The sequence below is a fragment of the Paralichthys olivaceus genome, chromosome 10 (assembly GCF_024713975.1).
Source record: "Paralichthys olivaceus isolate ysfri-2021 chromosome 10, ASM2471397v2, whole genome shotgun sequence".
Lineage (NCBI taxonomy): Eukaryota > Metazoa > Chordata > Actinopteri > Pleuronectiformes > Paralichthyidae > Paralichthys > Paralichthys olivaceus.
The window spans coordinates 4,143,087-4,160,280 of NC_091102.1; the positions used below are offsets into that span (position 1 = coordinate 4,143,087).

At 42.9% G+C, this 17,194-nt stretch overlaps 1 protein-coding gene across 4 annotated transcripts in view; it reads right to left on the reverse strand.

The window, feature by feature from the left end:
* The window catches only part of sema5ba (sema domain, seven thrombospondin repeats (type 1 and type 1-like), transmembrane domain (TM) and short cytoplasmic domain, (semaphorin) 5Ba), a 129,393-nt gene that overhangs the window by 62,350 nt on the left and 49,849 nt on the right, over positions 1–17,194 (reverse strand). For all 4 annotated transcript variants that reach the window (XM_069533398.1, XM_069533400.1, XM_069533397.1 and 1 more), the window contains 2 exons: positions 13,754–13,981; positions 139–238 (listed from right to left, as the gene is read on the reverse strand). In XM_069533398.1, coding sequence (XP_069389499.1) covers positions 139–238; positions 13,754–13,981 — 328 coding nt within the window. The remainder of the gene's footprint in view (positions 1–138; positions 239–13,753; positions 13,982–17,194) is intronic.

Consider the following 17,194-nt stretch of genomic DNA (forward strand, 5'->3'; position numbering starts at 1 on the left):
GATATGGTCCAACGAGGCCTCGGCAGAGCACTTAAGAAGCGTCATTATCCGAAATGTGAGCGTGAGTCAGAAAGGGTATCAAGTTCTGAGTAATGTGCTCGTTGCGGTGAGAAGCCGAGTGGATTTACAGTCTCTTACCTGGCACCCACAATAAGCTCATTCCTGGTCAGGTCAAGGGTGAGCTGGGAGTAGTCTTGCACACCCGGGTGGGAGAAAGTAGATATCCACGGACTGAGCGCTGAAAGAAAGAAACGAAAGAGAGAGGTTAGCTAAAGCTTAATGAGATCATAGGTCATGTGATAAAAGGAGTGACATTTACAGGAAATACTCACATAAGCACAATAGAGCCAAACCTTCGAATGTTTATGTTGGAAATAAAGCAGGAAGGAGTCTGATAACCTAATGATTCCTTCGTCACAAAATATTTTTAAAGAAAGTGAAAGTAATTCTTGTGTCTGCTCCTTCTTCCACTTACGCTCAGGCTTCAGTTCAGTCGCATAATCCTCAGTAGAGTGCAAACCTCCGCCAAGGACCAACAGTTTCCTCAAATGCAATCAAGCTGCACCAGATTTCACACAATCATAAATATCAGTTCCCTAAATATGCCTGATTTCTGTCATCAGTGAAAATGGTAAATGGAATTCCTGGATCCTCAGCAACATATGAGTTCTTCCCTGACACACACTGCCTCCTTTCACCAAGATCCATGTTACCGCCCAGTAATGTTAGTGTGATGCTGCTAACTAACACACACACTAATACACACAAACCAACTAGACCGGCACTCGGTGAAAGAAAAGTGAAAATACATTTCCTAGATCCGACTCCCCTCCAGAAGTGAATGTGTTCTTCCTTGGCCCAAAACCAACCCTTCCATCTTGATTCAATAAAATCAGATCTGCAGTTTAAGCGAAATCCTGCTGAAAGACAGACAAAGCAATGGAATCCAAACCTCCTTGGCTGAGATCTCAAGCAGACGAGGGAAAAAATAACCTTCTTGGCAGGAGGTAATTATGAAAATCAGTCATTTGGTGAAGAAAAGTCTCAAATGTTTGACTGCAGCCTCTGAAATTAGAAGATTTTGTCATTTTCCTTGTTTGTTTTGGGACTAAGGAAAAGTGAAAATATGCAAACCTGCACTCTGATCTTGATGAACGGTATTAAAAACTGTTTTGACCTTTTTCCACGAAGCACTTAATCAATTATTTTTAAAAAATGACTGCTGTATTGATGATGAGAAACACAACTGCAGCTGTAGCAGTAAAAAAAAAGAAGAAGAAGCAGTGAATGGAGCAGGGAAATCTCTCAATGGGATGGTGTCTCCTGCAGAGAGGGACAAAACTGTCCGGGCCACATCAGACACAACGATCCTGATACGACCTGACACTCGGACAAACACGGCTCTGTGTGGCGTGCGTCGCTGAATCCTGCGCGCAGTTTGAAACTGGCTTCCACGAATCTGACAAGGTCGAAAACTCACAAGAGACAAGAGCATTTTCTGTGTGACCCAGAGAGCAGACTTTTCCAAAACAGATTCCACCTCATGGGAGGTTTGTGCAGCATAAAAGGATTTACCCTATTCCCCATGTTAAACACAGAATCACAGCACTCACTGGAAATTCAGACGCACTTTACCAATCTGAAAAGCTGTGTTAAATGGCTTTCAGCTCCAGCCACAAAACCAAAAAAGGAAAATAAATGGCTGTAAATTACTAATCCAATACCTCGGTTGTCAAAACAACGGTGAAACTATTAACTATATTGTTCTGGCGTAAATTCTAAAGTATTCACATGATAAAAAATGTAAAGTAAGTTATGAAAAACTTAAAAAACGGAACATGATGAAATGAAAAAAGAGGCCACGCTGCTGAAAAACGTATTCACTAAAGCGCTCATCAAACATTTAAAACCTTATAACTTCATTTTTTAAACATTAAAGAAGCTCGTATGAAGCTCGAGGCTACGACATCAAAGTGCTGGAAAAAGTGAGCGGTGACGAGGGATGGATTTGAGGATTGATGGGGCCCATATGGCTCAGTCACCTGGAAACATAAGTGGAGATGTGAGTGATGGGCTGAGGCTGCAGAACAGTGTGGTGCTCTTCATTTAAACTATATATAAACAACACACACACACACACACAGACACACACACACACACAGAAGAGACAGAGTGAGGGTGCCAGCTCTGACAGTGGACATCAGTGAGATGACAACTATCTGCCACAATCTGGTTTCTCCAGATGTGGATCAGGAGGAGGTGGTTTTCACTGAGTTGCTGTCAGCCTCAACTTTACTCCAGCTCTTATGGATGTGACCAGGACTGACTCATCATTTTAACAATATAATTAATATAATAAAATCACTAGATAAAAGATTGCATGCGTCAGATTATCTTGAAATTTGGAATTCATTTGATTAAAAGTCAATTATTAGAGTCCAATTTGTTTTATTTTACAAAATTAAACAAAATATAAGAAACTAAATAATTTCTTAATTCAAGTCCTAAATATTTGGTTTAATTATATTTCAATTTACAATAATTTACAATCAAGATTACAGTGAAACTGTTTATCGTTATCATTGTGGGCGAGAGTATGTTGTATTTATTTAAAAAGTACTGGTCATTGTAGTTTTCAACAAACATATTAAATATAAGTCAATCTACCGTTGATTGGTTTAGTATTTCTGCAGCAGGACAGTTTATGTGTTCACAGTTGAAACCGTTTGACTCATCTGTGAGTTTCTAAATGTTTGGACGATAGACGATAGTAGCTCAATACAAATGCAGAGGAATAAGATCTTCAGGATACACACGAATACACGGGTATCAATCAATTTTGGTTCCGCTCTTTTCATGGAGTTAAAATCGTTCATCGACTTCTTCACAGACCATAAAAAGGGAAAGCTGCAAGAAAACGTTAACACTTCTGGTTGACAAAGTTCACACTGGGTCCAAACTGTTTCCCTGACAAAACTCCACCCTGCAACATTTAGAAAATAAAAAGACAGAAGAGGAAAACCTTTCCTTGATGGCCAGCATTTTATTGAGTGTTTAAAGACGCAGGTGGTGGATGACCAGTGTTCTGTCTCCTATTATTGAAGCTTTGGTCACATTAGATTATATCATTGTTTTCAGTTAATCTCTTGAATTAGCTCTTAATCCAAACCGCCGCTATGGGTCACACTTTAATCCAAATGCACTTCATTGTCCATCAGATTTCAGCAGTGAAGAAGCTTAGTTTGGCTTCATCAGAGTGTGAATATACAGATTTAATGCTGTGATTTGAAATGATAGTGAAGTCTACATCTAATACAATATCTGATTAATCATGAGCCATAATTAGGTACATGTGTCCTGCATGTGTAGTGCCCAGACGCTCAGAGAAGAAAAAGTCGTACTGGTACATAAATTCCCTGAAGCCACAAAATGATGCATGGTTAATTATATCCACAATAGCTCCGGTTTCATTCACAACAATAATAAGAGAAACATGAACGAGGAACAACGATGACTTTTATTCAACCAGCGCAGAGACGTAATGTAACCTTTAAACACACACACACACACACACACACACACACACACACACACACACACACACACACACACACACACACAGGATTAAATCACTGATAACCTTAACACACATAATAAATCACTGGATGTCACAGTGCTATTCTGATACTAAACATATTCTACAAGAGGCAAGCTCTTATATTGTCCCTATAAATATTTACATTACATATATGCACATATAGGTCGGTTCCATTGGGGGGGGGGTTTAGAAAATGTACAGAAGGAGGCGAGTGTACATCACCCTCTGATTAATGGCTGCAGAGGCCAGAGCTGGACGGGCAGAGAGGGAGAGGCAGCGAGTAAAGATCATCCTCAGCCACACGATATTATGTAAATAGAGTCGAGGAGCTGACTTAAAGAATACAACACGCTCACAGGCAGCGAGTGTGAACAGAGCGTGTGTGTGTGTGTGTCTGTGTGTGTGTGTGTGTGTGTGTGCAGTGTCCGTGTAAATGTGAGAACAGAACATGAGATCACAAATGAGATCATTAAAGTTCACTTTAAACAACGACTACATTAACATGCACAGCAACACATCATTAGCTTTCCAGAGATTATCATTTCATACAAAAATACAAAATACGTTGTGAGGAAAACACAAAGCAAACACTGGAATGTGCAAATATTACTATTATATTAAAGTTGTAAAAAGGCGGACTTTTGAAATCTACGAGGAAGCAACATCTTGAAGGATTATGATCGTGACACAAGAATATCACTTTAATGTTCTTAAAGGTTTCTAAAGTTTCCCATTATGGTTGATATTTTTTAAAAACCAAAAAGAGTGCTACTCATTAAAAAGAAGTACGAGGTGACCTGAGACTTCGTCTGCGTCTCAGAAAAATACAGCAGCCATCAAACCGAAACTGAAGCCCCGCCCCCTTCGTTACACAAAATACGACCTGGAAAACACCCAGAAAAAAAAAATGACGTAATTTAAGAGAAGACTGTTAGGAGGTGACTTATTGTCCACATAAAAATGAGACCATGAAATCGGAGCATATGACATGAATCATAAACTGAGAATGCGCGGTGGCGATACAGATAACAAGAGCATTATTCCCAGAGAAACGTTTGTGGAGCCAAGAGTAAAAACAAGAGCTGTTAGTGCGGTTCAGAGAATTTCATGTGAAGCGTAAATCACTTGGAATTTGAACTGTAGAAGCAGAAAAACATTTCACACAACACGGACGTCTCTTCAAAGCTTGTAAAAAAAAAAAAAAGAAAAAAGAAGAGCCTGAGTTTGATTCATGCAGGACGGCTCATGAACCGTGAGCGTGTTTACTCTCCTAAAGAGGCCTCTCTGACAGCGAGGGGTCTTTCAGTGACTGACATTTATCCTTCGTCTACAAGTGGTTTTATATGCCTTGCTCACTTCTTGCCCTTATAACTGTCTGGATGGGTGGTGGGGGGAAAGCCCCAATAAAGACAGGATGAATATGAAAGCCCACTCCCTCAAGGTCGACCTGTGGGCCCCAAGCTGGACTTGATGAACGATTATTGCGTCCCCCCCCCCCCCCCCTTCTGCAAACGGCAGGGAGACGGATTAATGCATTAGCCTGCGGCTGCCACAGGGATGAGTGGAAGGATGAGGACGACGGCGGAGGCATTCGTCTCCCACAGATATAAATCATAACTTTTCTATCTCCTTCCATCTCACGGTTTTTAAACCCTTAGCTCCTTTCCTCCACTTAAGCAGCATGTGGACGGAGGGAAGAGGCACCGTGACTGATCGGAGCCGCTGAGAGTCGGAGCAGTCGGAGCTGGAAAATGCAAACGCATTACGGAGCCGAGGGAATGAAATGACAACAAATTGCAGCTTAAAATAAAAACCCTGTTGCTGCAGAAACACGCCCACAGAAAACCAAACAGCTCAGACACAGATTATTCATTTATCGCTTAAAACCTGATGGAATGTGAGATTTCCTCAATTTGCAGCCTGGAGAAAGAAACAAGATCTAATCTGAACTTTAATCACCACGAAAGGTGAAAAGTTGAATTCAGGCAATGCCAACCAGTCAGGAGCATCCAGGTGGCAGAGGAGAGGGTTTTCAGGGTCAGTCAGACGACCACTTTGGTCCAGACTGAAATATATACAACTACTCATGTTACATTTAGTCCTCAGAGGATGAATCCTATAACTCTGCACATCTTCTGACTTCCTGTTGCTCGATCTTGAGGTTTGTGGTGTTTCACAACAGCCTCAGATCCATGTTTGCATCCAGAGCGTGGAAATAAAAGCATGTTAACAATCGTCTGTCTCACAGAGACGCTGCATGGCCGTAAACTCTCTCAAACTCTTGTTTCCCAGCAGGAGCTCAGGCTCAGTCTCTGTTGTGCCTCTGAATGAATTAGGATGTGAAGGTGGTGATGGATGAGGTGATTGTGGTCTGTCTGTTTCCTTCAGTCCAGGATATGAGTGTGTTCCACTGTGTTGCAACATTTATTCCAGTAAAAGCTGCTCCCTGGACACAGATGTCATAAAAGTTCTTAAAGCTTCCTCAAAAGTTTCTTCTCTGGCTGAGCTGGACCCCCCCCCCCCACACACAAATGGAACAGAAATTAGAAGTTGTGTTTGCCCTCAAAACCGTGAAAACAGATTGTGTAGATCAGCGACATAGAAGCTGTTTGTAGACGTGGAGTTGTGCGGGTCAGACGATGTATGATGTATGAATTCAGCATGTGTTTTTATTTACAGCACATCAACACCAGCTCATGTCTTGTGGAATCTGTGTCGGTGCTTTCTTCATGTACGACTCCAGTTTTTCATCCTGAGATATTTGTATTCTCACCGTTAAGCATCTGTCGTGTGATGGAAACGTTGTCAGTATGCTCACTGAAAAGTTTCCAAAAGTTTTCCTGCTGTATTCTCACTCATGTCACATACACCCCCCCGTGTTTCTGTGCCTGTATGAAAGTAGCTCAGTATCTCACAGACCAGTTTTGTTCCTGCACCGAACACTAGGTGTTTGACTTTACCTCTAATTCTAGCAAACCTTATTGGCGCTCGGGGCACAAATGGTCCTTTAAAGACTATATTGGTAAAGTGAGGGTAAAAAATAAGCTCCTGGTTATTATTGGTTTGACTACATGTTTAATAATAATGAAAGGAGTCAGGCAGTGGCCAGAGCTCCCACTTATTTCAGTCCTCCGACAGGGAGATGTATGAGGGGGCTGTAGTTAGACACAACGAGAGGACTGGTGAGTGGGACTAAAATGAGTTTGACTGGGTGATTAAAGGTTATGGCTTTAAGATCCATTTAAAAGTCCTGGAAGAACAAATGTGGCTGTTGACTGGGCAAAATCCTTTAAGTGCCCGACAAACCCCCGGTGGACGACGGAGCACAGATGACCTTTTATTATTTCAGTAAACTTGCTTTTTCTTTACGCTGCATTTTCATTCTCAGTCTCACGGGAAATGTTCACCTATAACGACACCCGGCCCTATATCATATTTTTTTTATCATTAGCAGTATAATCAGGCATCAGAGTTGATTTCTCCCCTCGAGCGCTGCACTTGTTTAATGAGCTATGAATGACACATATTGTACCAGAGTGTCTGTCTGTCATCATCTGCCTTCAGGGGGATACACAGCGACACAATGTCTCGCTAATAGGAATAAGACTGCGATATTAAAAATGGTTATCTTCGGGGCAACATCGTCGATCCAATATTGTTAAGAGAACAGGTCATGTGGAGATTTGATGCTATCTGCCCGACTGTTCTGTGAATGAAGGATCACCACCAGCGTTGACACGTGTATAATTGCGTTCTGAATAAATTTAAGCTGATGCAACATGCAGTGAAAAAAAACTGTGGCCGAATAACAGGACGGGAATGAATCTGCTGTACACATTTACATACAACATCCATTAACTGTGAGCAGATATTTCTGTGTAACGACGCTGAAGTAGCACCATCAACACCACATTGTTGCAGCACTGCTCAGTACTGAAGGAGGGAAACTTCCCCCTGCGTCCTCACACCTCCACCTTATCTGGTCAATATCCCTTGAAATAGTTTGGTCTTCCTCATATCGCTCTTCGCCCTTTCTCCCACCCACCCTGTCTCGCCTGTCCCGTTCCACAGTATCTCTACTATTCTAACTTTGAATTTACACTTTCGGAGGGTGATAGTTTGAGAGAGGCTGCCGTGCCTCAGTGGAGCACAACTTTCCCTCTGTATTCCCTCTCTCTCCTCGTCGCTCCTCCGCATCTCCGCCCTCGTCCTCCTCTCACTCCGGTGAATTCAGATGCAGGGGTCCGGAGGCTATGGTCGGTTTTGTGTCGAGGGCCTGGAGGGGCCAGAGAAATGAACAGCCACGGGAGGTACGGTGCCGGGGCCAGGAGGCTAATAGCCTCTCAGTCAGCAACCGGTGGAGATGTCCGCCCGCCTCTCACAAAACCAGTGGTGAGGCAACATCCCAAACTACTGACAATTTGTCAACAGTGGCCTTATGAAACTGACAGAAATGTAAGTACTGTTGTCAAAGGCAGGGGGGGAATCAGGGGGCTGCAGGCTGGTGTTCCACACCCAGAGAGGAGTCATCTCAGCTCCTTAGGAAGCTGCGTCACGTTGTGCTTGATTCTTATTTTGCAGGGGAACTCACACCAATGATTTAATTACTGACCATCATGAGGACGATTCATGATTTCAACTAAAAATATCCAGGAAGTCCGACTGTGAATGAAAGAGCGAGTGGGGCTGATGTCACCAAACGTGAAAATGTGTTTGAGATAAATATGTTCGCATCAATATCAACAATAATCACGATAGATGAGAAATTATTACTTCTTTCAAGTTTGGATTGAAATGTTATGAAACTCTTGTTTATGGGCAGAGGATGAGAAGCATTTTACAAATACACCACAGAGAGGTACGAAACACAATGCAGAGGCAATATCTAAATATGCATTGTACTATTGTTGTATTGCTATGAGATACTTAAATAAAAGAACTAATTTTACCTGACAGCCAAAGACTGCTCCTGCAGGGTTTTCACTTTGCTGCTCAGAAGTGCCGTGAGATAGATTTGAGAAAGTATTCATGAAAAACAGAGTTCAAAGAAACAACATTTCAAGCACTTCAAGATCTAAATCTAAAAAAATGATTTTCTTTACATTTACCAAATTTCTCACTTCTGGAAATCAGAGACACTCCAGAGTAAGTCGTAGTGACGCGAAGACAAAATCTGTCTCTTGTAAAGACATCAAAACATAAAATTACAGATGCATTAACACAACAAGGCAAAGGTTTTATTATCCAGGGGGACAGGAGACGACAAAAACACAGAAAAACAAAAACAGCAATTTCCCACAGCCTTTCCACTTCTCAGTGAACGAGGCAATAAAGCCTTTAAATGTTTTCTATTCTTTGATCCTCCGCTATCTCTCAGGCCAGTTATCCTGACATGACATCAGTGGGTGAGCGACTGGCCCCAGCAGCATGCTAAAGTCAGCTCCATGCAGCTGCCTGATTGATGGCTGCAAACACACCGCACTGATAGCACAGCTCCAATTAGACCCACCGCTGTAATCGTGAGTGAGATGGAAAACAGAGACAAGTGGCAAAGTAGGAGGAGAATATAAACCGAAGAAGAAGAAGAAGAGCAGAAATTCATGTGGAAAACGTTTTCTCTTTTAAGTGAAAGTTATGTCTGAAAGGGGGCATCGCTCGCTCGGTGTTCAAGAGCCCTTTGGGCGGCGAGACGATGGAGAAATGACAGCGCCATTACCCAGACGATGAAAGAGATGGAGGGACTCGTTCAAAGCGCACGATACATTTCTGTCCTTATTGTCGAGCAAATGATGGAGAGAGAGATGAGGAGAAAGTGAAGGAGAAAAGTCAAAAGGAGGATCTGAGAGGAGGAGAGGGAGAATGAGTGAGAGAGGAAGGGAGACAGGATGGGTGGAAGGAGGAATGTGGACAGGCTGGGCAGAAGACAGGGCATGAAAACCAAATGGAAAAGACAAGATTTGCAAGGACGGCAATGTCCCTCTTTAGAGTGGGTACATTGAATTGGTTTGAGCAGAAGAGATGAACGGTGTGGAGCCGTCACACGACTCCTCCTCCGTCCCGTCTTGATGGATTCTGCTGCACCGGGTGTAAAAAAAAAAAAAAAAATGAGTTCATCCATTTCCCTTACAAACCAGACTGACGCTTTACACTCCCTCCAAAACCAGAGCTCCTGGCCTCACAACTAACTGCACAGCTGACTCTATAAATTCCAAAACAGACTTCATATCTAGATTTCCAGAGCGTTCCAGTTGCTGCCCTCATGCCGTGCTCTTATCAGACCCGGAGACTTATGCGGCGAGCCAATATCATCCATCTAAATCACGGGCAGGCGGGTTGTGCAGTGTGTCCCTGTGGGTGGAGGTTTGCGTGATTCCTTTCCTGCGCTGATCTGTGGTGTGTTTGACACAGTGTGTAACAGTGGCACGTCCTCTGGCACAGCGGACATTCAAGCGCACAGCCGACAGTGTTTATGGTGCGTTTAAACAGACTGGAAAAACGCAGCGCTGTCGAGGCTGATGGAGAGTGTTGATTCTCAGCGTGGCGGATGTTTGTCTAGTGCCTGTTCCTCTAGTGATGCCAACTAGTGTTTTCATCTCATCACAACTTGAAATGATGTTTCTCTGATGTTTTCCAGCTGCGTGTGTGTGAAAACTAATTTGACCACTGAGGGATTTTCCAAATCAATAATTTGCAATTGGTAATCCGCAGCAGGGCACTGTTCACTAGCTGCACAGCAACAGATCACAAACAGAGACAGTTAGTGACCAGTTCACAAACATAGTGGAGCCAGCCCACGAGGCAGATAGATTATTATTCCCTCTGTACTTTTGCCATGTGGACAAAATGCAACCTCAAATAAATGATTGTGTTTCTCTGTAACTGTCGTCTTAATGAAAAGCTATTTTATGACAACTTTGAAATTTGGGATGGGAATCGAAATCTGGTTCCAGCCGTAAAACTCACAGGAATCGTGTACGGCCTTTCAATTATCGGTTGCTCTTACAGATGCTGACGTGTTTTTCTAATTGCATATCTCAAAACGGTGTTGGCAACAGGAGTAATGCCACAGAGGAAGAAATCATGGCTTCACTTTAACAGTTATAAGGACTGTAAAACACTAATGTCAAGTAAACAATCTGTGGAACAATCTTCAATCTGTTGCCTCTGGCCTTTCTGTGAGGAGTTTGCATGTTCTCCCTGTGTCTGGGTGCGAACGGTTCTTTGTCTCTGTATTTTGTGATACACTGGTTAGGTATAGATAATGGGTGGATGGAGGAATCTTCCATCTGTCTGAAAGTGTTGCGTATCAACAAAGACTTAATTTCCTTTAATGCAATGTATTTGATGCATGAGCTCTGCTGCTTCCCAACCGAGCAGCAGGATCACAGCATTTCATAGACACAGACTTGACTTGGGTGGCCCTTAAATCAAATATTTAAAGACTGGGCTGAATCCCAAATATATCTGACAGAACTTGATTGAAAATTAAAAAAACATGTATGAAATGAAGTTTCCTGTTCATACTGTGCATGTTTTATCAAAGAAAAAGATTCAGGACTAACTGTCGACAAATTCAGGTTGTGTTTCTTTAAGACTCAGAGAAAACAGGACGGGGCTTTAATGCAGATAGCACGCTCCACTGGACAAACCAGCTCAGAGACCAGAGGACGGCTGATCCCTTCACGCTGCTCAGACACACAAGGATTAAATCTCTCTGCATCTGCACGGACACTAAGTGGTGCACAAAACCCCAACTTAGGCAGTCAAATACAACAACACAAACAATTACTTGTCATTTAAGGCACAAACACGTAAAGTTTGTATGGATGAGCTAAAGCTCCTGCAAACCCAAAGTAAAATCTTCTTAGCCAGCTCCCCTGGTCTCCTCCAGGTGACTGAGGTAGCGCTTCAACAAGCTCCTATAAAACGCTCATCAATCACAGAGGCTAATCTCAGGTTCTCGCTGACACTTTCATTGTGCAGGTCTTTTCTATACGGCTGCCTTCCCATAATGCCCCGCTCTGCCTGCTTTGACGGGCCAGCCGCCTCGCAGCTCCCTGCCATTAGAGTGATTCTCAAGTGGCACGCCTTTGAATCGAAGCACCGGCTAATCTGGACATCTGGAGGCCTGGAGGGTGAAGCGGGACAGAGGCAAAGACTCAGCAGCCAATAGGTGACCTCAGCACAGCTTTGTGGAGAAGGAAAATGGCCATTTCACAAAATCTGAGGTTTTAAACTACAACAGAAAGAGGCTGTACTTTTCAACCTCATAAATGCTGTTACACAGGAGGTCCAGCGAATTCTTTATGTCCTTCTTCAGTTCCATTAGCCAGGGATCAGACCAACAACATGGGGGAGATGGCGCCGGAGTAAGGAAGGAAACAATACTGCAGTCTCCAAACTAAAAACAGAGGAACTCTTGAGGACAATGTCAGAAATATTGTTTGGAGGGGGATTCGTTTATTTCTAATCACAACAGAACCCCTCAGGCCGTCTCTTCTTCTCCTGTGTTTCCATCCTCGATTCCCACCAGCAAGTTTTTTTTTTCTGGTTCTTCAATCTTTGTCACCGCGCTCGTTCGGTCGGAGGAACACAAACAGCCCTATTCAAAAATAAACACAGCAATTTGGTGCGTGTTTGCCTTTCATTGTGCCACATCTATCTGTGATTCTGCTCCCAAACTGTTCTGTTCCATTTCACACCGCGAGGAACACCTTGTTTCTCGGGCCACTGTACAGATGAACGGGCGAGATAGGGAGCACCATTACTCTACACAATCATTTCTATCTTCCTTTTTGTTGTTCTTTTTTTCTGTCTGAAAGCTAAAGTGTGAGGTAATGTGGCACTGGGATGATGTATGTTTACGAACATACATTTTCTCTGGTGGCTGTGAAAAAAGCAGCTCTTGTATTTTTTCCTTGAGGTAAAGTCAGATCAACATTAAAAGACGATTCAGATTATAACCCAGGTCTTGTTTTTTAAGTTCCATTAACCATTTTAATATATTAATATCACTTATTATAACGCTCACGAAAACCATAATTCTTGAAATCAAAGTCGTCAAGAGTAGAGGGTAGAAACTAATACTCATGTTAAAAAACTATCCTTGACTCGTCATGTTGCCCGTCAGTGCATTTGCGATTTACAGAGTAGATAGAGGTTTGTTTACCAGGTATAAATATTACTTGAACACCTGTCAATAACGTCAAGTACACAAAGGCCAGCCATGACATATATCTTGTACCTCAGTGTACACAAGGCTCAGATATCCATACACCCACCATAGAATTACCTCCGCCAAAGACGTTTTGTTTTCACCGCTGTTCCACTGGCTCTCAGCAGGATTATGCAAAGACTTACAGAACGGATTCACAGAATTAAGAAGAGGTTGCCAAAAAAGAGAGAACCCATCAAACTTAATGCCGATCAAGGATTTTTTTTTTTAAAGACTTTCTTTAACATTGCGAGATTTACCAGGAAATAATTGATGGATGTAGATGAAAAACATAATCCTTAGTCAATGAGTAAGTGCAGCTTGATTGAATCCAAGGGTACTACTGGGCCTTGGCAGACGTTTGAGCTCTACTGAGTGCCATTCTAGTTGTGTGTGTGTGTGTGTGTGTGTGTGTGTGTGTGTGTGTGTGGCCACTACACTACAAGAGCACCATCTGTGCATGTATTCTCTAAGTGGACTCCAAATGGACTTGAAAGTATTAGAATAAGAACAACTACAACAGACGTCCAAGTGTGTCCACAACAGAGAATAATTGAGGCCTTTGCCAGATTTTGAACTGGGTTTTTGCAAGAATTCATGAATGTGCCGCTTTGGCAATGACCGGACGAAAGTCACTGTAGAGTAGAGGGTCCCATTATTTAAATAATTAAATCAAAAGCTAAGACGAGAACTGAAACTGGTATTAAAAGTTCAAAGAAATTGTTATCAACACGGGAACAATATTTCATGAAATTCCTTCATCTCAGTCCAAATGTGGGTAAATCTCTAAACAACCCAACTGTGGGTCAAAAGTATAGAAAGAGATATGATCAGTATCAGGCTGCTGTGTAAATAACTCACTTTCAGTTTCCTTGTGTCCATGAAAACATTGTAAAAAGGTTTATCAGATGTTTAACAAGTGGTTAAAGATGATGTCTGACCTTGGATGGAAACCTTTGGATGTTCTTTCTTTGTGCACTCTGGTTGGGTCAGCGGGTCAAACAATGGCGGGGTTGTCGGGACTGAGTTCTGAGTGAAAACAGTCGGGAGGAGGAGGAGGAGAAGGAGGAGGAGGTGGCCAGCCACAGACGAGGGCGTGGAGTCCTGTGAGGACGCTGTCATGGTGATGACCTCTCCTCTAACTGCCAAGGTGGGCCTCTGGGATACGGCTGGAGGAGAGAAGAGACGACGTCAGCACCTGAATACATTTAAAACATCAAGCTTAAAGGAAAAGAAGCTCACTGCTCTCCTCAAAAATCATTTCTTTTCTCAAAGCTTTCAATTCCTGAGGGCGCTCATCTTCGAATCCAGAGGAACAGACAGAGAGAGAGGAATAACACAAAGATATTACATTTTGGTTAAAATGGACATAAATGTGGGATGAAAGCAAGAATGCTAGGTACCCGGTGGGTGGCTGGAAAGACGAGATATAAAACAGATACGGAAAAACTGCACAACAAACTCTTGTACCTCAGCGATGGGCCGAAACTGAAAGAAGTGCCTAACCTCTAACCTTAAGACAATCATTTAAAATGTGCAGTTAAACTTTGGAGGTTCATTTAATGGCTGATTAAAATTGGAGAATTGAAAGCAATAGTGGACTGTTCAATGAGGCACAAGTTTCCACAAGTCAGTGGAGCAGGAGTTAGTTAACTTAAAAATTTGTGGCCCTGAGAGAAGTGCTGGAGAAATGTTAACACAAGTATTTACTCCAACTCCTTTATCCTGAAAACACAGTTATTACCCCACATGTGATTCATATTAAAACATGAATAATATCCAGTCTGGCTGCCATATCCGCGTGTTACGTAAGTACTTCCAGCCAGCAGACAGAGGCACACACATACACGCTCATTCTCTCCTGAGTAAATGTAATCACCTCCAGTCACAACATATGAGTCCACAGTGCAGAGCTGAAACCAGCAGTTCATCATCTCCCACCCTGCGCTCCTTACGACATTAGCTTAGCGAGGTGTGATGTCATTAAAGTAGATTAAAAACTGAGAGCATCAACTTTCTGCACAACTTTGGCTGGGTTACATCTCTGCGTAGTGTTTTCCTTCCTAATGCTTCGATCAATAATAAATTATTAGCTTGGTTGAGTTGCAAATCAACCATATTGCCTTTGCAATCAATTATCCCTTTGACTACAGCCGCTAACTAATTAGGCTAATGCACACAGAGCCTATGTTTGTCATTATGCTGCGGAGTCAACAGGCTCCCACAGACACTGCCAGCAAACACAGTGTTGATGAAACCGGTGGAAGTATTTAATGAACTCTGCACTGGACGCCTCTCAGAGATCTCCGTTACATAAACTGAGACTGAGAGCGTGGACGGCTCCAAACCAAATTTTCAGTCCGACGTTCTATTTTTTATTCTCGACTCATCTTAGTTTTGAGCAACATGCCAAAATGCTCCTCTGTCATATTAATTCCTAATTACACAGCACTGATACCTGCTTCCAACAAATGAAGCAGAGCATCTTCTGTTGTGCTGCACAAAGACCTTTAATTAAACCTGAAAGGACCATATGTTCCCAATTTCACTGCACGAGCTGCCTCTGTATTGATGGTATATAAAATAATACCTTCAGCAGACTCTACATTCATGTCTGACTTCTGATATTTTCACTTTTAGCAGATGCCCGACAGCAGAAAGTGACATGAAACACATAAAACCAAACTGAGCACGTTATGCTTATAATGTACGAGTTTCACCAAGTAGAACCCACTCCTTTATTTCTATTATCTGCAGGAGCAGCGTTGGCAGATGCTTAATTCACATTAAATCTCAGAGACCTGAAAGTCAACGGCTGACTCAACAAATTCTCTCATTAGTCTAAAAGCTGGAGTGAGAGCGGGGGGGGGGGGGGCAGGAGATCGTGACAGATGACCAGGACTCTGCTGCAAGTTCCCACTGTGGTGGGTGAGCACGGACACACACTGAGGGAAGAGCACTGTCGGCTGCAGAGGAGTCTGAGGATGTCAAGGAAACTTTAAGAAAGTCAAATAGAGCTAATTGAGCTGTGCACGAACACACACATACACACACACACTTTACTTATATACAGACCCACACAACATACTTATATTCACATACATGCAACACACACACACAGATAGGCAGAGATTACATATATACAGACACCCACAATTTACTCCTTTTCACCTTCATGCACCACACACAGAGACACACACATTTTCCTTATTCACATACATGCACACCTTTACATATACAAATATACACAAGTGCGCACACACACACACACACACACAGAAACACACACACACACACACACAGCTTCGAAAACTGGCAAATCCAGCCATGGACAGCTGGTCACACTCCACACTGGGTCACGGCGAGTGGGCAGAACTGATGCATGCTGTGTGCCAACATCCACTCCTGAGAGGGGAGTGTGTTTGTGTGTGTTTGTGTGTCTGTGTTGTATATGAGTGTGTGTGTATTTAAACCATGGCTCTTTACAGCCACTCCAAAGAGGCCTGATGCTGTCCATCCAATTTTCTCTCCTGCTGTGTTTGGGATTAGCAACAGTTTGTCAGCAAGGAACCAAGACGATCTATACCTTTGAGGAAGCTGTCTCTTCACACACACACACACACACACACACACAGGTGAAGCCTTTAAAAAGACTCACTGAGCCGCTGCTCACCCTTCAGACATCTTGCTGGATACAACAAGTCGATTAAAGATGCGCTACATGCAGAGGACATACAGGGTACTTGTGTATATTGGTCTAATAGACGTCCAGGCACGTTTCTTTGTCAATAACTTGGTGACCCATGAGGAGAGGGATTTGAAGGCTGTGAAAACTGAAGAGGAAGAACATTTTCACTCCTTTAAAAAGTAACTCCATCACAATGCATAATACTCCAAGAAAAAGCCCTGCAGCCAGCAGCAGCTTTAAAATATACTATTTAAAGTATTCATCGTGAAAAAAACCTCCAGTCTGGTGGCTCCTACAGATACAGAGGGATGTGTAGCGAGGGGGGGGGTCACAGCTTGCTGTACAACACAAGATCCACAGACTTTGAACAACCCTCATTACTCCTCAACAGTACAAACTCTGCTCCATATGCAGGTCTAGCCAGAGTGCTGCTATCTTTACTTTCATTTGGGCATTTAATTGGAAGAGCCAACTCAGGGGACATTGTTATCATGGGGGGGATTCTGATGGGGCTTTCACACGTTCTTTGTTTGGTCCGGACCTTCGGACTTTTCGGATCAAAATGACAGATGTGACAAGTGCAAACAGACCGAAGGCGGTGGTGTCAGTCCGGATCAAACGAGCCATGGTTTGGATCGTTTGCAGTTTGGGTCGTTTTTTGGGAAAGTTCTCGACTTTCTGACCAAGGGCAGGA